Raw genomic sequence first — 23,113 nt, 5'->3', positions numbered from 1 at the left:
ATGCAAACTGAGTAAGTCTGCCTGTGACTGACTAACAAACTCCCTTGCAAATTGATTGCCATGGACTGCAGACCACTTTCGGTGGTAGAGGACAGGAGACTAAAATTCAAAAGTTCAAAAGTTGTGGATGGTACCGACATAACTGTTCCATTTCATCCCATTTTACCATTACAGCTCTGTTGAGGTCAAACACACCAATCCTATACCAAAAGGTGTGTTGATTGGACAATAGAGAATCATCAATCGTGCTCGACAAGGACTCAATGCATAAACAACAAACTTGCTATTTTTACATAATTCCATCAATTACGACAGAGACTCTAAACATGAAAAAGTTGGTATGCAACCCAATTCTGTGGTCAATCAGTGAGGTGCAGACGTTCCTCTGCATCATCAGCAAAGAGGAAATACATCCAGTAACAGGGCTATTACTGTCTGGTAACAACCCTTCTTGGAAACGCTAATCAGATCTGGGGTTTAGATGCATGTCCATACAGGTTTTACGACACTGAAAGTGCTTGGTGGAAATGCGGCTCTGTAACTTCACCACTCAGCCTCTCAATTGAACTGTTATCAACCAAGTTTACATAAAATACAGTAGCTCCTGCAAAGAAGCAATATAGCACCTGCTCGTAGGTGTCCCACAACATCTGCAAGGCTGCCTTTCTTGACTTTGGTGATAAAGGCCCCAAGTCTCCCTGTCTCTGTCATCTTCCCTCCTACCACCTGCACACAAAGAGGAGAAAGGGAACAGAGGTTCATGTTACCATTTTTATGTTTTCTGTGGAATTCAGTTTTTGCTCAACAGGCACCACTTTGCATATCTGTGTTGTGGAATAATCTTCACCTTTAAATGTTTGTTACCCAGTACACCACAGTGTCACGAGATTAAAAACATCACTATTTCTAGTTTGAACTAATCTAGCATTCAACTGAGGTTAAAACAAACACTAACAAAATATTCATAAGCTAGATGTGATCCAGGTCTGAATCTAAGTGATCCGCTGCTTACTTTTAGGCCGAGGAGGGAGCCAGCCTCGCGGGGCATTGCCGACCTCTTGCTTAGCGTGATGCGTCCGATTAGGTGGTCACCCTCTTTGGATGGCTGCCATGTAACTGGATGCTACAGGAAAGGGTTTTGAGGCATTGTAAAGGAGGGTATGGAAGAATGTGGAGGAGAAATGAGAACGAAATTGTTAATGTTATCAGTTAACTACATGTACTTGTGTGTAAACTTTGATTTGTTTTTTTTTAATGCACTAAAGAATTGTGTGTCTCTTTGCATGTAAGTTACTCTAAGTATTCAGGGTGTAGGCAGCATTGATGCTCTGAATCTGTCATGTTTTGCTGAAACTTACATGCCACACTGTAGGATCTAGAGAATGACAGTCCCAGTCACCTGCAAAGAGAAAGAGGACGTGGGTTACTTGGCCTCTTTTAGGAGAAATGCATCTTTTATGTATAAAAGTATATCGTACTCTACAGTTTTAGTTTCAGGTATAAAGACTTTGTCTTCCTGTCCTTCTTATACATCCTTCCCACCTGACACACAGGTCATTTTTCTAAACATAGTATGGGAATGCCCAAAGCTATACTTCTTTTGGGAAGAACCATGTATGAACCATCTCCACCTTGACACATTTTCCAGTGGAGCACATCATCTCCAACTTGATCACATTTTGATGCTTGGGCAGAAACCCTTTTGCATTGTATCTTAACACAGAAGGGGTCAGCAGTTAGTCAAGTTAGTCGACTCACGTGACAAAGAAACGGTCAGCAGTTAGGTTCAGGCAGCAAGACTACTTGGTCAGGGTTAGCAGAAAAATCATGGTTGATGTTAGTCACATCAGCAGGCTCACATGACTAATGGGTGACTAACAGGTGACAAACGAATGACGTGACAAAATAATTAAACGCTGACTTGAGTGACACACAGGACATCAACACCGTCATTATACCGACACTGCCCAAAATGCGTATTGTGATGCTCTGGGAGTGAGACCAAGCTGCACCTCCATAATAATCCATCAGTGCTGCCTGGTATTTCAATCGTGAAGAAGCTTATAGCTCAGTGTTGGATATTCGAGCAAATACTTTCTCAACTGTCTACTGGACATTATTTTCATCATCATTAAATTTTATGATAAATGCTGCTACTGTTGGTTAAAGTTGGTCTACGAGACTGTGAAAAACTTCTTACTCAATTTAGATGACAGACTTTCCGTTCATTCTTCCACTTCTGTATTTTGGCTAAAAATGGACCACCAAATGAAATTATATATATATATATATATATATATATATATATATATGCAAACTGAAAAATTAAAGTCAAATACACTTCACTGAAGCAATTCATTAAATGTATCAGCCCTGTCAGCAGAGGAAAATGTTGGCATTGTTTCATACATATCATATCAACATTTCTAAAGAGACATAGTATATGAGTTGGCTTTCTCATTGGGAGGTGAGGGGGATGTTGGATTGTGTGGTATCCACCATTCACCAGATGTCTGCCAGGCTGCAAGATGTTCAAGACCAACAAACAACAAGAGTGGTTGTTTTTTAGCCACCCATTGCGGTTTCCAGTCAGGGTAGTGCCACAAAAAAGCAGTTGTTTTTTACAGTGGCATCACTGCATTTCCAGCCGGGACTGTACCACCAGAACCGGATATTTTAAGTTAAAACATGATCTTTTGCCATCCATAACTAAGTGTTTTTTGTGCCAGCACATAACCACAGGTTAACTACAGCATTGTTGTATCTGCTACATAGTAACGTACAAATGTAATATATTCATGATTTGCAGAAACATTTATTCTGATGATTAGGTTGAATGTATTTATAGAATTCCCTGATGCAGAACAACCACTGCTCTACCCAGCTTGGTCCTGGCAAGGCGCTGGAAACATCAATAAGTCCAAACTGGTAGAAAAGATTTCTGCACTTGCATCTATGCAGTGTATCACATTATTGTTGAGCTTTCGGTCAATTTATGGTCTATTGGACAGCCATCAGAGTATACATATACGTCAACAATGGACAGGCCTGCCTTACTTTCCTTGTGTGGAACATAACTCCTTAAATTGTTATGCTCTATTGGAAATTGCATGTTAAATAGAAGGAAACAGAATCACAAAAACACAAAAAGTTATATAATAATGGTACTGAGAAAAGCCAATAAAAGTGTCATTACAGAACCACAGCTACAAAAATTAATTCATAGTCAAACTGTGCGAGCCAGGAACAAAGACACTAGTGATTGTTGGAGTATCCCAGCTCTTATTAACACTGACAGATGGTCAGCTGAAGTAGAAGAACTAACTGGCCCAGTAACAGACCAGAGAAGCCTGCAAGATCTGTGCCCACTTTCCCACCACGGGAATAAAACAACAGCAAGATGATATCAGATGTGGATTTTAAAAGACTTTGAGGAACTTCAGTTTCAAGGTAAGAGAAATGTTTGAGCCTGGCACAGAGTGAGATGAATGATTCAATGGAAGTTTCTGGCAAAGGAGAGCTGGGAGGGGAGGGAGAGTAGAGGTTAAGCTTTATGGGAAAAACATGCAACACATAACGTGCTGTTTGTCAAAACATTTCTAGTTGTATTCACTGAGAAGCAAATGGAAAATGATTGCTCTGGAGATCAGAAAATAAGGAAAAACTCTGAGTAGACATGACTCCAGTGCTTCTAATCTGAAATCGGAAAGTCCACTGAGAATGCTTGAGAGGATAAATGCTGACGCCACAGTTTGAAGTGCTGAGTGGGGCTTTTTGGTTTTGGAGAATGAACACGCTGGGCAGATTACAAAATCTGGGCTGCTCTTCTAACTGATGCTACATCAAAGCATCAGCTCTTTGCAGGTATTAACGTAGTATTGTTCTTGATAAACAGTGTGTGTCTGTGTATGCGCGTGTGTGTCAGAGCCTGTACTCCTCTTCTGCTCTGTCTGCTATTTTACCAATTGCAGCCACTACAATTATCAAGCTCAACAAAATCCCTCTGACATTATATGTAAAAAAAATCTCTACATCACATGATCTTGAACTCCTGTCAAACTGCTTTACGCTCCCCTCCACAAGTAACAGCATGGGCTAATTCAGTGTCACTTTCTTTTAGTTCCATTTAACACAAGTTACAACTTCAGTCACATTCATTTCAACCAGGTGTGGTAAGTTCAACCTAACCTTACATCCTTACACAAAGCCTACAGGCATTAGATTTAATAAAGGCACTGTGTGATTCAACTTTTACTGATAAAAAAACAAACATAATTTGACAATTGATGCCTAGATGTGACGCTTGGCTGTATTTTAGCTCTGAAGAAGCTCAACCCTTTAAAACTACAGACAATCTGCTGGCTCTATGTGACTCTAGCCGAACATTGTGGAACGGATCAGGGGAGGTCAATGTCATTGGCGCATTCTACTTCCAGTGCCAAAAAGATGTTACAAATCAACTCTGACCAGTGTGTCAGAAAACAAATCGACATTAGGCATGAGAGTCGTCCTGTGAGATGGATTATGAGCTTTTTCGAGGTGCGTTCACAAGATGTTTTATTTGGTGTAGATCTTCACAACAATTCACCAAAAGAACAAAGCAGGCATGCCCTACTGCATGATCCAAACCATCATCAAAAGTTTTTGTAGGTTTTTAGCTGAGTTGTTGTTTCCCGTTGCAAAGGGGATTTGAAAACGGTCAAAGGCATGTCGCTTAAGGATGTCGGCCAAAGTAGCCTGCCAACTGGCTCACAGCCACAGAAACAGTGTTGGGGAGTTGTTAACTACATGTAGTTTAATTATAGCCTGGTAAGACCATCCTGATGACGTGAGTTCAACATTCTGTTTGATTCTCTATATCAGTCTGGCCCCGCTACCACCCTATTTAAAATATAAAAGTAATGCACAACAAGAATTATAATGAGGTGCTGATCACTGGCAATAGACTTGTTTATAGAAAACAAGTGTCCCGCACTCTGGCGCCATGTGCATTTCTTTTATTTTGATGATGTTGCGGCCTTTTGGTCTTTAAGATCAACAAACAGGCTGTCACCCTGAACACTTCCCTGAAATCAACATCCAGTCAGGGCCAATCAGGGATCCACACCGCCAATCTGAGACTGTGTTGTAGTTGATGATGTAAAATGCACGCTGCAGCTTGCAGAACGGTAATGGCGGCCCCCAAAACAACAAGCCCTAACTCTAATGTTAGTAGGGAAAACACAGCAACAACTGAAGTTATTACAGAAATGGAGTCAATAACAGCAATTAAACAAGAACAAGAGTATGCAGTCCCGCAGTTTCTTAGAGGAAGACATTTTTCGCTGCATGTCTTCTAACTAGATTTTGCAAAAGCTTGATTTATCAACTGGCTCTGTTGGTGATGAAGATGCTCCCCAGTGTTTTGTTATGCTGACTGGCTGAAGGACTTTGTCTGTCAGGGTGTGTACTCCCACCCACTGAAAATGTTTGGAGTTCAGACTGATACAGAGAGTGAAACAGAATGCTTAGCTCACGTCATCAGGATGGTCTTACCCGGCTAATTCAGTTACTAGTTGAACTACAATTTGCAGTAGTTGGGTGGCAGTTCTATGTTCTTTTTCATTAATCAATTACTTTAGGTCATGTGGTTAATGTTGTTAATTACAAACCACATATTCATAGTATTCTAACAATGTGTTTTTGCGAAACAATATGGCGCAATGCTACACACCTGTGACCACAGGTGTCATTTAATGACAATCACCTGCTACTTGACTACAATTGCCTCTGATTTGCAACCAAGATGTCTGCGATCAAATACTTTAAATTTCCTGATTCCACCCCAACAACTGCTGACTATCCTCTCTTTATAACACATCCTTGGGCTGCCTAGGTGGGGACTGGCCCACTCTAGTTCCTAATCAAACACACCTACACTTCAATCAGTGTCAGTTTAGTTGTACCTCTGCGTAACAACATGAGATTCCAGACTCAGATTGTGATTATTTCAGTGATGTAGTTGAACTACTTTTTTAAACTAGTTTATATTTTTGAGGGTAATTCAGATAGAGTTTGGGAAATTTTGGGAAAAAGTTTGGTAAACTTTGGTTTTAATATAGCTTCCCCAACACTGACAGTCTACATCCAGTGAGTCAGACCTCTTTGCACCCACCCAATACATTGTTCCCACCTAAAGATTACTAAGAGCATCGCCTATCATCCGGTGAGTTTGTATTTATGGCATTCTTCCTGTAATAGGTTGTGAACCACTGAGTGACTAAAATGACCAAGTTTAGGCCAACCAAGATCATGTATGATGGTGCTGGATCAAAGCTGCTTTTAGCAATAGTACAGTAGAGACTAACATTACAAAAAAAAATCTAAAGCATAAGTGCTAAATATCAGAATTTGGCATCAGAGTTAAAGAAATAGTTTTGTCTTCAACTTCACACTTACACTGATGCTCTACATTATGGAAAAGAGAGACAACAAATGCTCCAAAAGTCAACAGTGACTCTCTTCTCACATCATAGCAACTGATCTTTGCGCCAACACATACAGTACAGTACAACAAGTTCATGCTTGTCCTCTGGGCACTTTTGAAGTAATTCTGGTAAATGTAGGAATATCTCACACTCAAGAGTGGCTAAAGTGCACTGGGACGCAGTGTCATCCCAACAGCAGACTTCCCCTTCCATTTCCCCGGCACCATTATCACCTTGGTTTTCTTCTTTACACTAAGGAAGTAACCCAATTACATCAAATCACTCCCTGCATCCATTTGACTTCAAACCTGCTGTGTCATTAAAGCCTCCGTCTCCAAGATGCACTGGTACATCCGGTGGGATACAATTTGTTGAGCAGAATGGGAAACTAAGAGGATCCTTGGAACATATACATAACTGTTTCTGCATGAAAATTACATAACAACATCCTCTTATACATTATGTCTGTTTTGTGTCAGAGCTTGTAATCCGAGCTGTGTGCACGCATTGCCTCGATGGTTGTGCTGCACTCTATTCTACACCTACACCTCAACTTTACACCTGTTTACTCCTATTATAATGTCCTCATGATGATCACTGGCAGGAGTTGAGCCTTTAAGCTTTTTGAATGTTAACTTCTGAATCAGTGACTGTAATCCAGTAGAACGTGCAACCAGTCTATTCTACTGTGTGTGAAATCTCATCTACCTGATTTATATCTTAAAACTAATAAAGCTTATGCTCACCTTTTAGAAAAGTGTTTAATCCTGCTCAGTCAGGCACAATTAACAATGCCAGGTGGCCAAAAACACGACTCCAAATGATTGCTGATGTTGTACAGTAACTGTCAGAGGACAGTCTGCTAATACTTTTACAATATCAACTTGAAAGGTGATCATATGTCAATACCCAAGTCTCCATCTAAATTCAGCTCACATTTTAAACAAATTTCCAGAAAATTCCTTCCACTACTGTTATGCAAACATTAGGAGTTGGGCGCATAGAAACAAACAATCGGCGGGTATTAATTCTCTAGTCTCGTGCCAATAAACCACTGAAGAAGAGGGCATATTGAGATTAAAGGGGCAGTTCACGCCCAAATCAAAAATACAAATTTGTTCATTTTACCTGTAGTGCTTTTTATCCATTTGGATTGTTTTCTTGTGAGTTGCAAGTGTTGGAGATATCGGCCATAGAGATGCCTTCTCTCCAATATAATGGAACTAGATGGCACTCAGCTTGTGGTGCTCAAAGTGCACACTCAACAGCAAAGTCTTTTTCTACCCATAGATAATCCATAGACATTATTGAGAGCAATTTCATGTAGGACAGGAGGAAAAGTGCATCTACTCCTGAACGAGGGGCTCTTGAGGGCATGAGATGTTGCCTAAATATTAACAATGTCCTCCTCGCGCAACCTGGAATGTCAGCTAGCTCAGTGGTGCTAGGTGAGCTAGCAGTACATAGATGCATGCTTCCTTCTGCGCAGAGATGCCGTTGGTGGGTTTGGAAGGGAAAAAAAGCTCCTACATGAATAGCTCCTCCTGCTCACAACAAGTTCTCTGGATTATCTTGAGTAGATGGGTCATGGTTTCTGGAAAGAGACATTGCTGTTGAGTTTTTAAAATGTATTTTTTGGCACTTTTAGCACCACAAGCATCTGCCATCTATTGTTTCTTTATATTTGAGAGAATGCAGACATCTCTTCGGCCAATATGTCCAGCACCAGAACAATCTAGATTGCTAAATAGCACTTCAGGTAAGAGGAAGAATATGTATTTTTGATTTTAGGGGGAACTGTCCCTTTAAGTGCCAGTCAAACTGATGAAATAATTGTGGTAAAATGTGATGTGTTATTAATTGGAGGAGGGTTGCAGTCGACAAAGATGCCAGTGTTTTAATTTTGAAGCGTTTACACTTTATTAACGAGGCATTTTAAATGCAGGCACATACCATAAGGCTGTTCATCACATCTCATAAACCCCGCAGTACCATCCAGACCATCACCTGAAACCAAAGCCTCTCTTGCCAAGACTGTTACGTCTAGACTTAATCATGTAATCAGATGACACCAGCCCCAACGCGACCACATTCCCTCAAATGCTATTTCTTCTAAAAACAGAAAAAGAAGCCTTGATCCTGTGTCACTATCTCACTTAACCTAATGCATCGATGTAGGGAAACATACTGCACATTATCCGGCGAAACTTGCATCATGCCTCAGATGAGAGTAAAAGGAGACATCCTGTTTTGAGGCCCAGCTAGCTAAAGAGTGTTTAAAACAGCTAATAATCCCCATCCACACCATCTACCCATTACCAGTCCCTGAGTTATAGTAATCTGGATTAAAACATCTGGAACAGGCCCCTTCTGTGACTGGTGATAGAGATAAGCTGATAGAGCACGGCTAACTCTACCTACTGCCTCTTGAACTTAGACGCTCTCCCGAGGCTTATAGCACGGCCTAGCACCGCTTCTCTAACAGCGGCGAGCCGCAAAGCACATAGGTATCGAGAAGCCAGCGGTTTCCATGCAGCATGCAATCACAGCCGGGCTCGATTTTAGCTGGTGGTCCATGGTTGGCTGGTGCAGCTGGCTGTTTGCAAAGCATTACGTAGCATGCGAGCCACTGACCTAATTCCACAAATCTGCTGGCCTAAATCACAGGGACTCTCCAAATAAATGAGAGCTGTCCTGGGAGCAGCAGGGTTTAGCCACAGCACAGAGGTGTAGATGACACACAGGGATCGTAATTCACTGTATGCTGGGTGGGTGCTTCATCCTATCACTTATCGTATAGTTTTACAGTCCGAAATTAGAATGTGCTGGTATTAGAATAATCTTCGGAGTCAAAATATCTCTCTGCTTTTTTTGCACATTATCCTATTTCTACTACAAGGCTATTTTAGTGTTGGGGCTAGGGAGCTATCGTCATTAAGTGTGGGAAGAAGGAAAATATTACAGTGCATCTGATCATTTGTCCAATCATTCAGTCAGGATCTTTCTGTCTCTCGGAGTATTAGCTGCACGTCAATTAGCAGCTACAATTAGCCATCAAACCTGTGACTCTAATCCTGCCCACACTACAGTGAGTATACAGTAGGTGGTAGAGGCAAAGTCTGAAAGCACTCTCAACGATGATGAGAATACAACAAATGCAGAAATAAAAGTTGGAAAATAAGGTTGGTTCTTATTCAGGTAGACAAAATAAGGATCATGTGTGCAGATTAAGGGTGAGCACGTGAGCTAGGTGAGAGCTGCAGCAGCTCATTAACAAGTTTACGTAAGTTGGAAAATAGAGACTTTAAAAGTAGCTTCAACAAATATTTATAAGGAGGGAATGGATGATGGCAAACAGTGCAAGGTAAGTGTGGCTAGATTTAGCTCAGTAAGCTAGTGGACTGAGCACATCTGTCTGACTGACCTTTCTCGCTGACGCTTTCCATGTCCACGTCCTCACAGCTGGTGTACTCGGGCGTGGAGCCGCCTTCCTCCTCTGAGCTGCTGATGGACATCTGCCTCTTGTTGACTCCGCGCTTGCTCTTGTATGACCGTGGAGGGGGCGGCCGCAAAGACTCCGACTGGTCCGAGCTCTGAGAGTCCTTCCTCAGCAGGTTATCCCCACCCTTGTCCCTTGGTGTCCGTGTTGTACCAGGCTCGAGGCGGCCTTTGTTTGGGCCCCAGTCTGGAGGCACCGGTCCCCCAGGTTGGGGTCCTGATCTCACTCCACCTCCTGCAGGTGGAGCTCCCCCTCCACCCCCCACGGTCCTATCCACAGAGTAGGCTCGGTGGTTCTCCAAGAGGGCCTTGTGATCTCCCTCACCACCTCCACCCCTCCTGGCCAGACGGTTTTCAGGCACCTCCCCTCCACTTCCACTACCCCCTCCTTCAGGCCCCAGTCCGACCTCGTTGATAGCCAGATCACTGTGTCGTCGTTCGTGGCGGACCTTGGACACCTTAGCATGCATGCGCATCTCCTGCTCCTCCTTCTGCGGTTTTACCGGGTATCGTGCCAGGTTGGGATCACTACGATAACGATTCTGGAACTCCTCCTCGCGGCGCTGGCGCTCCCTCTGCTCCTCATCCTCTGGGCGTCTCCGGTGTGTTTCTGGACGACCCAAGTTCCCCTCCCCATCCTCGTAGTCCTGAGAATGGATCTTCTCCAGCCTCCGTCCGTCTCCTAAGCGTCTCTCACCTCTGTCCCCAGGAACCACTCGCTCATCCAGTGATGACTGAGATGGCAACTTCCCACCAGGTCTACGGCCACTACCACGCCCCATTCCTCCCTTACCATTTTGTTCATGGAGGGAAACTGGCCTTTTCCTGTATGACAAGAGAGTTCATTATACCAGTGTGTAATATAGTCTATAAACATAGCTGTAAACATTAACCAATCAATCAATCAATCAATCAATCAATCAATCAATCAATTTTATTTATAAAGCCCAATATCACAAATCACAATTTGCCTCACAGGGCTTTACAGCATACAACATCCCTCTGTCCTTTGGACCCTCACAGCAGATAAGGAAAAACTCCCCAAAAAACCCCTTTAACGGGGGAAAAACCCCTAACCTGATCTCATTCACAACTCGTCAGATACTAATGTTTGGTCAGAGGCCCTTGGTGTCAGACATCGGTGCACAGAGGCATTCTTTAGTGGTGTTATGAGTTCCAGTGGGGCGGCTGCATTTTTGACACCCAAAGCAACTACTGTAGTATAAAGAGCGAGAAAGTCTGCACAGGGAGGGTTGGAATGAAGGTGGATTGGTCAAACAAACACTGGACTTTCATCCAGGCGCCTGCTGGTTGTGTCCCGTGTGAAACCAAAAGTCAGTTGTGCTATTTTAATGACAGCGTAATGTGCTAGTATGTGTAGAATACTCAATACGCAAGTGATGTGTGTTAGAGGACATATGATGATTTTTTCTTAACCTGACCAAGTACTTACCTACACTTTAAGTTAATTTTGAAAAAGACTTATATACAACGAGCATTAATTGACACACCTTCCCTGAATCTCCCAAACTGATGCAGGAGGGGTACCTGGCGAGTCATATTTTGGCGTGTAGGGCCACTGACCAAGCATCACTTTGATGAGTTTGGAGTGAAAATGTGTAGCAGATGCATCATTTGTTTGAAGAACATCCCTTTCTATATTTGCAAAACCTCCGTCACATTTACACGAACAGATTAAAACTTCTACTAACAGCGACTCTTACCTTACTCACCCACTTGATGAAAACAAAGGGATTGAATCAAAGACCTCTCAAGACTAAAAACTGTGACCCAGCTGCTCCACTGGGTAAGCTAGAACAGACACAGATCTATTCTTTTTTTTTTACCCAAGGGATTAAAAAAACAACAGGAGCTTTAGCCAACAAGCAGGCCTGGCTTTCTGGGTTTTAAAAAAATATGTTTCCCATTCTCCTATTCCCATCATGTCAATGAAAAATGTACAGGTGAATCACAGAGGCTGTGTTCAATGTGTGTATGTTAATGCCTTACTTTTCTCTAGGTGGTTCACTTTGGGAGCGGGAGCCGGGCATGGTGTCAGCACCCTTGGCAGAAGTGACACCAGTGGGCGGCTGCGTCCCGTCCGGTGGCCCTGCGTTGGTGTTGATGCCGGAGGGTGGGGCTTGGGACCTGGAGCGGAGTAGCTTCCTGTCCCGTTGGGCCTCACCTCCAGTGGCTGGGTTGTTCACAGAGGTGCCCAGGCTCCCAGGCCGCACCCCTGACCCCGAAAACCATTCTCCTGATTTGGTAAGAATCTCCTGCTGTTTACGGCACAGGTTGCATACCCACATTACCTACAGGGGTTGAAAGAACAGAAGTGTTTGCAAGCTGGGTTCAGAAGCATTTAGGAAGAACATTAAAGATACGCTATGCAGGATTTTCCTAAAAATTGTATAGACTCATGACCTTAGACTTATGACCTATTAGATGTGTGTGGTGGTACATTTATAAGTGTGTAGCCACCACAGTGCACAGGTGAGATTGGGGCTTTATAAAAAGGTGGCAACCAGGTGCCAGATCTTTAAGCAGCAAGAATCCAAGAGACACAGCACAGAAAAATACATAGATATAGAAAGGTGAAACACTGGGGTTGGCTTTAACTTTCACTGGCAAGCTGGTTACAAACAGCAACAAAAATCCTGCATGGTATACCTTTAAATAAATGGAATACCTAACAGGAAGTGGTTAGGCATGCCTGTGACACAAAAATCTACACAAATTACAAATAACACACCACAAATAAATTTTATTGAACAAAAAGCCCAGCAACAAACAACTGCAGCATTATTAGCTCTATGGGCGCAGATAGTTCTCCTAGACTTTAAAAAAAAATCCTGTGTCTACAACTTTCACAAACACCTTTTATAGCATCTTTCAGCTCACACAAACAGCACTTAGCCATCTTTACAAAGAAAAAGGTATTCCCCCACAAGCTTTCCCCTCCTTCCTTTGCTACAGCTAATCAAATATTAGAGAGCACTCAGACATGACACATTGTGCTGTTTCAACATTTCCATTATCTGTGAGCACAGCTTGGTGGAGGCTATGGTACCTTCTGAACTGCTATTTGAAAAATAAACTACAGAACTCCCTTAAGAGGTCAAGTTTCACCTGCCCTGTGGTCCCATTGCTGTGAATATTATGTGTCTTATTGCAGTGCAACCATTAATAAGATGTATTATTTTCTAGATTGATCCATTATGCTCGTGTTGGGGATATAATAAGACAGACTTTAGAGGGCTACAAAGGAGACTGTAGTGGAAGAAGAGAAAGGGAAAGTCTGAATGATATTGTACTGTATACTTATTGTTTTCATCTAAAAGGAGAAAAAATGAAGCAATGCTAGTCAGAGCATCGTCTTTGGACATGAAGGCAATGATTTGCTATTATTCAGACTCTAAAATTCTATGTAACGCATCATCACAAAGATGCACAGTAACCATGATAACATTTGATCTTTCATCCCTTAAATCAAACCCCACAGACAACATTGAATACTCACATGTAGCCATGGCTACTGAATGTCACCTCACTTCGACAACACAAAAACAGGATTTATCTCCCTCCGTATTTATAATCCCGCCGGTTTATTCTTTAAAGAATAAATCCAAAGCGAAGAGGAAACACAGTCGTCGCTGGTATTCCACTGCAGAACCTTGGCACAGGTTAAAAAACAAACACCCTCTGGGATCTCCGGAAACCCTAAAATGTTACTCCTTGAGTAACATTGGGATGGACTGTTAGCAGTCAGTTTAGCAGTTAGCAGTTAGCCTTCAGCGCGCCAAAGCACATTCATCATGGCCTGATTGAATCCTAGTTGGCGCATGTCCAGACTAATCTAAAGTAAATCAGCTGCCCGCACGGCCCACAGCTGTCGGGCATCCGCCCAGCCACACACTACAGTCGCTTTCTCTCTCTCTCTCTCTCTGTCTTTCCCCATCTCTTTACCTCAGCTGAGGGGCCACAGATTAGCAGTGGCCAGTAATCCTTTCAGCCCCTCACCATTATTCAACTCATCATCAGATGACAACAACGGCTCACAATTCACAACTTGTAACCTACAGTGTAGCTCCCCCCTACTCCATCAACCCCCTCAGGCAGAAATACATAGGTTAGAGATTAAGCCCAGATGCACCAACCCCCTGCCCTCTTTCCCTGTGCATGATGGGATATAAGCTACTTTATGTACAGTGCAATGCACAGAAACACAAATGACACCCCTGAAACAGTCAAATCAGTTTCTACTTCTAAATACCTGTTAAACTTTAAACTGCCAAAGACATTTTTAACCTTTGGGTTATTAAAACTATTGGATTCTGCTGCCAATATGGAACATTTTTCGGTGCCTTGAGTTGACAAGTTTTAAGTTTTACAAAACCCTTTTTTTTAACATTTCATCCAAACTTTTGATATTTGTAAGTTTTGTTGGGTTTATGGACTTGCATTTGTATAGTGCCTTTATAGTCTTCCGACCACTCAAAGCTCTTTTATACTCTTTTACACCCATTCATACACTGGTGGCCAAGGCTACCACACAAGGTGCCACCTGTGCACTCAGTTACCTTAACATTCACACATTGATGGCACAGCCATTGGAGAAATTTTGGGTTCAGTACTTTGCCTGAGGATTAGGGGAAGGGTTGAGCTGAATAGTTGGTTTAAATGAGTATCCAGTACAGATAATGTACTTTATACCAATATGAGTACGATAGGAGTAAAGTGTCTCAATATCTGTATTTGTGACAAAGGAAAATCCTGATTTGGATAACTGTGTTTAATCTCTTACTCTTTTGATCAAACATATCCTGAAGCTTTATTCTGAGATTGTTCTGTAAATACTTTTTATGATAAATTATAAATATAGCAAATTCTGATCAATCCATATCCATATCAGGCTTAAAATAACAACTTCTGATTAGGCCACACCCACTCCTGATTCAAACTCCACCCAATTCCGGTCCAATCATCACCCATTCGAAGTACAGACACAAGTACAGATAATTTAGTTGGTTAAACAGATACAGACACAGATAATGGTGTACTTGCTTATCCTTACTGAGGATAGTTGGACATGCAGATATACGTTCTGGGGCAGCCATAGATTGAACCTTCAATCTTCCTATTAGTGGAAGACCTGGTCTACCTCCTGTCACAGCCACCCCATTTCAGATGGCACACTGGCAGTATTAAACAGGGCTGGTATCAAACCTTAGAACAGCACTAGCTGAAATGTGTCTGTAGAACCAACTATTAAAAACTTAAGTACCAAAAGTTTAACATCTAGACAGATAATTAGATCCTGATTTTAACATTTAGTAAATTTAAGACTTTTTGTTCACTTAAGTTCTTGTACAGCTGCATGTGTTTAGACAACATCTAACATTTGAGAGCTTGGCTACATTTTCAAGTGTCAAAAAAACAAATAATCACACAAAGACCCCACAATTAGTAGCCTAGACGCTAGAAGAAAATGTTAGCATTGTACATTTCGGCAAACCAGGGTTCCATTATATTGGTATGTTTCATACGTATCTCATCAATGTTTCTAAAGTGATGTATGACAGTGGTTCCCAACTGGTGGGTCGTTTTATTAGAGGTTTTATTTTGAAGGGCTGTTTCTCGTTGTAGAGTGAGATAGCTTGCGAGAGACAGCAAACTAGCTCGACGACATGGCCAAATGCAAGTATGACACTGAATATATTAAACCATGTGGACCTTGAACTGATGACTAAGGAGAAATCTGGACCCTGTGGCTGGACCAGTTGGAAACCACTGACAGTGGAGGTGGAGAGAATAGTGGATGCTGTTACAACTAGGCGAGATACCTGCCAAGCTGGAAGATCACTGTTCAAGACCAACAACCAACAAAACCAGATGTTTTTAGTGAGTCATCACTGTGTATGCAATGATTTTTAGCCAATAAACGTGGGTGCTTTCTAGCAACCCGTTGCTCTTTTTCCTGCGGGCATAGTGCCACAAAAAGCAGTTGTTTTTAAGCCTGAACATGATCTTTTCCGAAACATAACCAAGTGGTTTTTGTGCCTAAACATAACCACACATTAACTACAGCATTGTTGATTGTAAAATTTCAATATATCTGCTACAGGGGAAAATTTCATTTCCTCTCAGGGATTAATAAACTACATCTTCTTCTTCTTCTTCTTCTTCATGATAATAACAATCTACTAATGTAATCTATCCATGGTTTGCAGAAATGCACAATGCCAACATCTTTTCTGGTGAGTGGGTTGTAATTGGACAATACTGGAACTTGACTTCTTTTTCAAATCAAAAAGGGGCTTTTTAGAAAAAAATAAGTTATGTAACTTCAAGTAAAATATAATTTTGGTATGGGTACAGAAACTCAAGCCCTGGTATTGAGGTTCAGTCGGCACCTGGATGGCCTGTGAGCATCTATAGGTTGCTTTGCTGGTTGCTGCCAACAGAAAGAAGGAAATGCTCTAATCCACAAACGTAATCCTTGAATGAGAGCATCATATAGCACAAGGCGCATCATGGGACGACTGTTCATGGCCCAGTGTGTTCTCAAACCAAAGAGAGACATTACAAACACATCTCATTTTCTAATGGCACGCCTCCATGTGTTTGTTATGTGCTTTAAAGCCTACACTGCAGATGGGGGGAGGGTAGTAAACAATAAAGAAGTTATAGAACACACACACACACACATACACACACAGGATATAATACATATAATCCTTCAGCCTGAGAGATATTGTAGGGGGAATTAACCGTGTGTGACTGTGTGTGGGGGAATTTATATAAATAAGATACAAAAGCACCAACCTATAGTGTGCGTGTGACACATGTGTTTGCAGCAGTGCTTGCTGCTGGACCAACCGGAGCGTGATGTCAGACCCTCAGCTTAGCCGACCAATCAGCTCCCTCGGTCCAGAGGCAGCCCACTCTGGTGTCACCTCAAGTTCATCTCTTCACTGCACGCTGTGGAGCGCGATGTGCTGCGAGAATGTGTCTGTGTGTGTGCAGATATGTGTACAGTATGTATATGTAGGACATTTCTGAAACCTTCTTGCCTGGAAGAGTGTGGCGTGGGTGACTGCCTGTAGGCGAAATGTGTGTGTGTATGTGCGTGTGTGTGTGGAGAATAAGCAGTGCCATCTCGCTCATGTAATAATGTCAACCTCCTTCTGCCTAAAAAATGTGTTTCTCCATGGTAACCAAATCACGGAGAGCCAGTGAGAGAAAGGGGGACAACACAGTGTGTGTGTATGCCTGTTAAACTGAGAAACAGAGCAACAGAGAGTGTGTGTCAGTGCTGAAGGACAATAACAGCAGAGAAAACCAACAAAAAAAAAGGCAGCACAAATGCCATTCAGACTGCCTCGAGTAACCACTGTATTTTCTATCTGATGTGATCCTGAGCATGGATTTCCTCTCCTTCCCTTTCCTTTGCTCACCTTATTTCCTTAGCCCACTTTTACACTGCCTGTTCAAGGCTGGAATTTCACGTCGTTACGCAGCCTCACTGTTCTTTATAAAAGGTGCAATCATGGAATGAGGGGACAGTGTTGTCTTGCAGTGGAGGTAGTAACAGCACCGAATCGACTTCTGTGTAAAGGGGACAACTGGTAGAATGGGACCTTGGATGGGACAGGTGTGACGTTTTGACAAAGTCTAATGTGTGTGACCCACTGCCAGATGATTTAAAAAGCAGCTGGCTGCAGTTAGCAGCTAACTCAGAGAAGAAGAACAGCAGTCGATGTCCGCACATTGGAAAAACAATGAGGTCCAGGACTTTCTTACCACCCAAGCAGAGGGTGAGATCAGATGTGACAGGGGAGGTAAATGATTGTTGTTGCCCTGTTATGCCATATTGTAGCTTAGTCCATAGGGACTGGGGTTGGAAACCATTGGCTTGACGGTTCAAGTCTCTGTCGGGACCAAATGTAGATTGTGGACTGGCAGCTGGAGAGGTGCCAGTTCACTTCTGAGCACTGCTGAGGTGCCCTTCAGGTACCAAACCCCCAACTGCTCGGGGCGCCTGTCCATGGGTAGCCCCCTTGCTCTAACATCTCTCCATTTAATGCACGTATACAGTTTGTGCATGTGTGTATTTTAGGCCTGTGTGTATATGACAACAGCAAGAGGGTTCCTGGTTCGAACCCAGAGTGGGGGATCCCTTCTGTGCAGAGTTTCAGCGTGGGTTCTCTCCGAGTACTCCGGCTTCCTCCTTCAATCCAGCGACATGCAGGTCAGTGTAATTGGTGACTCTAAATTGTTCCTAGATGTGAATGTGAGTGTGAATGGTTGTCTGTCTCTATGTGTCAGCCCTGTGATAGTCTGGTGACCTGTCCAGGGTGTACATCGCCTCTCGCCAAATGTCAGCTGGGATAGGCTCCAGCCCCCCTGCGACCCTTAACAGAACGGAAAATGAATGTATTAATATAGAAGATCATCCTCTTCTATAAAGTGCTGCTGACGTGTATGTCGTATGTCACACCAAGAGGCGGACGCTGTTGTGTTACGTCACGCCCATTATGGCTCTTTTGCTTCCGGATGCTGTCTAAAATCACACACTGGGGTGGCATGTTGTCACCGTTGTTTGTGTACGGACGGTATGTGTAAAAATGTATTTGTGGCATAAAGAAGGGACTTCTTAGCAGCTCTACAGCATGAGCTCGTATGTTCGTTTCCATCCATTTCCTCCCCTCAGTTTTCCTCTTTCATCTCCTTTGTTTTCTTCTCTTTTCCTCCTTTACCACCCATTTCCTCATTTTCTTCCTTTCTCTTCCATTTTCTCCTCTCTACTCTTTTCATTTCCTTTCTTATTTCCTTTCATCTCTCCTCACACTCTAGCTCAGCTGACACACCTGGCTGACTTGACAAATGAAGACACCACACACCTGTCACTCATACTTCTCCATCCCATACCCTCTTCCCTTCATCTCCCGCCCCCAGCGCTGCTCCATCCATCTGCTGACAAAATGGTGAAGGCGTGCGTCTGCAGCTCTGCCAGCAGCAGCAGCTCACGGCGAGAACAGCATTCATTTAGGCCCGAATTGTGTGAACATCAGCTTTTCCTTAAATGGGCAGAATAAATGGGAGCCCTGGGGGTGGCAAGGCAGTGGGGAGGGTGTGGTTGGCTTTCAGTGAGCGTGTGCAGTGACCCTGCCCTCAACACACACACACACGTACACACAAACACACACCTCGACAGAATGACATATGAGGCAGGGCTGGGTGTAAACTGCCATCGTTCAGGGAATGGTAAATCCTGAATGGTGGGAAGAAAGACGACCGCAAAAGACATAATGCTCCATTTCCTCTAATAAGGTAGTAGATCAACTCTGCAAGCAGGCTGAATGCGTTCAGTGGTGAGGAAGACTGAGAGGAAAGCAGCTCAAGATCGCAGAGAAGACGCTCTCAGTGCTCTACATTACCCAACAAGTCATCTAAAATAAACTACAAATACTGTACTTTGCATGTAACTGCCCTCCAAAATGATACATATAACCGTTTCCTAATCTGACGCCCCTATCAGCAGGATGGCATCATTTGTGCCTTTTAAAACCGATACAAATCTCAGTTGTAAGAATCAATTTTTGACGTGACAATGCTGTGGTTTGGTTTTGGTTAGGTTTAAGGTTTAATGCCAGGACACCTAGGCAAGAGGCCTGCCACACAGCAGACCACTGCAACCAACAAACAACAAAACCGGTTGTTTTTTAGCGAGTCATCGCTGTGTTTCCATCAGCTTTTTAGCTACCAAATGTGGGTGTTTTTTAGTGACGTGTCTCTGTGTTTCACCTGTGATAGTGCTACAAAAAGTGGTTATTTTTTACTGAGACATCGCTGCATTTCCAGTTGGAATAGTGCCATGAAAAGCAGTTGTCTTTTGACTGAGGCATTGTTGTATCTCTAGTTTGCATGAAAAGTTACACAGGCAAATTGTTTGATATTACTTGTTGGTTGTTTGGGGAGTTCCCTTCCTGGTGAAGCAAAAGGCGTGGCTGAGGGCTGAGGATTCTTAAATCTTGGAGCCAACTTATTGGACCAAACCATGTGCTGCTATGTCATGGGGGGATTTGGGTTTAGTTAGTTTTGCTTTGTGTTTAGTTGTAGTTACCGTCCATTTTGGTTACCCTTTTTTGACAGGTCAGTTTGTTCAGTTGACACCTTGTTTAGTTATTATATTGAGGATGTTATGTCATGACCTTTTTTTATAAGCCTAGTTGTTCATTTCTTGCTTTGTAATATTTCATGCATTTTTTGGGTAAATAAAAACCCACAGGTCTGTCAACAACTGATGCATCCTTGTTGCCTCACTGCTTGGTCCCTAACAAAGACACTGTAGTCATTTCACGCATTTCTGTGAGATCACATTGATTTAAGAGTATGGATAGTAAATGTCAGATGTCAAGACTTTCTATAAATTACACTAAACTGGGACATTGTTGTTATAAAGTGTACTGTCTGACTGTGTTGTTTTTTTTGTCTCATCAGACCTCTTTTTATCGATGTCACTGCTTTCCTAGATATTAATTTAGTGACTGCAATGTTATTTTTTACTGATAGGAATCATGCCCAGAATGTCTAATCCCCACATGGACTTTTCAGTCATGACTTTACAGTGAGGGTGATGATAAAAGCAGCTGTAATGGGATCACAAATCACTTTACACACATTAAAGACTTGTCTTGAGCATGTTGGCTTTTGCCAGATCCAGCCAGGGAGGTCCTATTATTAGACATTAAGGCCGTGGCTGTGAAGGCACACTATCAGCTCCAAAATCAGACCTTGACAGTTTCATAAGCACTTTTGTTTCCAGCCCGAGAAATGTATGCAGTTGCATGTGAGGATAGACATACAGGAAGAGAGAAAAGACAGACATGGCGATAAACAGTGAAAGAGGAGGATAAGAGTTAAATGGAAATGCTTTAGACTGAACAGATGATGGAAACAAAGAGCGTTACCGAGGCTACTACAGATACAGTAGAGTATGAGAGGAGAGGAGTGGAGTGTGAGGAGGAGGAGGAGAAGGAGGAGGAGGAGGAGGAGAGAGCAGCGGGTTAGTCATCTAGTACTGAGAAACATGATTGAGATTATGCAGTGTATCCTCCCTTCCGGTAAAAAGTGCAGTGTCAGCTTGATGCAGTAAGCAAGCGAGATCAGTGTGAATCTGAGCGTGTGTGTCCGTATGTGTGTGTTAGTGGTAAACTGTAAGTCATAAACTAACTCAAACCACACAAGGTACCAAACAGTTAAAAAAACAGAGGAAATGGCTGCAACTGGACTACTACAACGCTCATATTAAACATGTGCATGTTAAGAGTAGTTATATAATGTGTAATGATACTATACACTATAATTTAGCACTATATTGTGTGTGGTTCTGTGCTGTTTGTGTACTTTTTGTCAAACTATAAAGACTATAGAAGGGATTCTGATGTAGTGTGTGGCTTGAAGTATAGCTCAGTCCCTTATCTTTGCTTTTCAAATATGAAATATTTCTACATACAGTCGCCTTTCTGGGTCATTCTGAAAATATTATATTGTGTGTGAGTGTGTGAGTGTGTGTTTGTGTGTGCTAGGACCCAGCGCCTGCTTGCTATCCACTGGGAGGCAGTGCTCCTCTACAAAGGAGACAGATTGTCAGCGGTTTGTTCAGTTTCTGGAAGCCATCTGGAGCTGACATTAAACACACATAAACAAACACTCAGCCATTAACAAGCTATAGCACCAGCAGCGGCAGGCCAGCTTGACAGAGAGCGCTATGAAATACACATCAGCTTCTTCCACACACTTCAGAGCTAGCTCAGGCTTTCTATCCTCACAGACTGAAATAGATTTAAACTTGAATCTGCTGGCATTTAATGATGTGCTCTGTTTACAAGGAAATCCAATAAGTGGCCTTTAGTTCCCAACACTGATAATATAAGCATTGAATGATGAAATTAAATTGATTTGATCCTTTGATTTTAAGTTTAAGAAACCTGCTTGGGTATGAGTTCAAACATAAAGTTAAGGACTGTGTATCATGTTTTAAGAGCAAACCATGATATTAAGGCCAAAAAACATGTTTCCCTTCATTCTTTTGAAAACGAGAAACCATGTATAGGTATGGCAACATACTAGAGCAGTGCCAACCACAAGCATTATCCATCGCTGGAGGAAGCCATGGCAATGGTTAAGAAGTAACGTTACCCACACAACAGGATGAAACCCCAAAAGCTCTGGCTAAAATGTTTCGACTTGACATGTCGTGACTGATAAGACCCAGTCGTGAAGTAAACACAAGGGTCTGTGTCATCGTTTCAAAAGTCTCTGTTCCCGCCCATCCAAACTAAACACAGCCCCCGATTTTTTTAACTAAAAGGGGGTCAGCAGTGTTTCCAGGGTCTCCAGTTTAGGGCTTCCAAAGTGCCATTGCAGTGTGGACACTAGGCATAAATGTAAAATGAAAACATCAGTGTGGATGTAGCCTGTAGCCATAAGATTTCATGTGACAAATAAATCGACTCATTGATTGATATTTGCCATTAACTGTTGCTGTCATTTGCTTTTAGTTGGTAAAAGTTCTTGTTTCTTCTAAGGAATTAAGTCTGTCTGTAAGTCTGCCTATTGAAGGAAACTCCAGCCAAATATTGCTGTTACAAACCAAACCTCTGGTAAAAAGAAATCAGATTATGGTAGAGTGGTTCTTCGGGAAAACATAGCTCAGTCAGAGTCAGAGTAAGGTGCTTTTTTTTTTTTTTATTCCTGTGTGTGTTATCTGAAAGGGAATATTACCTGGTCGAGAACAGGTTTTCAGGACCTCAAGCATCTTATTAAGAGGATTACAAAATATGGAAGCAGCAGGAGAACAGTAAAATTGGGCTTGCTTTGCAGAATAAACATAGCTACCCAAGGAACTTAAGGAGAACAGGTATGTTCCCGGTCAAATCATCACCTGTGTTAAACTGTGTGAATCTCTGGTTTTGCATCTGTCCAAAGAAGTTGTTACCACACCTAAAACGTCACTGCCTTCAGTTGTATACCACAAGCAGAACACCACAAGTTTGTATGAAGGACAAAAGTCAACTTTTCTATTTTCTATCTGTATACATAAGCACAGTCAAACAATGAATCCTCTTACTGACCCAAACTAA

The 23,113-nt window shown here is 42.4% G+C and overlaps 1 protein-coding gene across 11 annotated transcripts in view; it reads right to left on the bottom strand.

Annotated features, from left to right (window-relative positions):
• The window catches only part of rims1b (regulating synaptic membrane exocytosis 1b), a 93,600-nt gene that overhangs the window by 34,929 nt on the left and 35,558 nt on the right, over positions 1-23,113 (bottom strand). For all 11 annotated transcript variants that reach the window (XM_050043533.1, XM_050043522.1, XM_050043523.1 and 8 more), the window contains 5 exons: positions 11,976-12,277; positions 9,892-10,790; positions 1,359-1,399; positions 1,013-1,123; positions 627-726 (listed from right to left, as the gene is read on the bottom strand). In XM_050043533.1, coding sequence (XP_049899490.1) covers positions 627-726; positions 1,013-1,123; positions 1,359-1,399; positions 9,892-10,790; positions 11,976-12,277 — 1,453 coding nt within the window. The remainder of the gene's footprint in view (positions 1-626; positions 727-1,012; positions 1,124-1,358; positions 1,400-9,891; positions 10,791-11,975; positions 12,278-23,113) is intronic.

Source organism: Epinephelus moara, chromosome 5 (assembly GCF_006386435.1).
Source record: "Epinephelus moara isolate mb chromosome 5, YSFRI_EMoa_1.0, whole genome shotgun sequence".
Classification (NCBI taxonomy): Eukaryota; Metazoa; Chordata; class Actinopteri; order Perciformes; family Serranidae; genus Epinephelus; species Epinephelus moara.
This window is presented reverse-complemented; position numbering and strand designations above follow the sequence as displayed.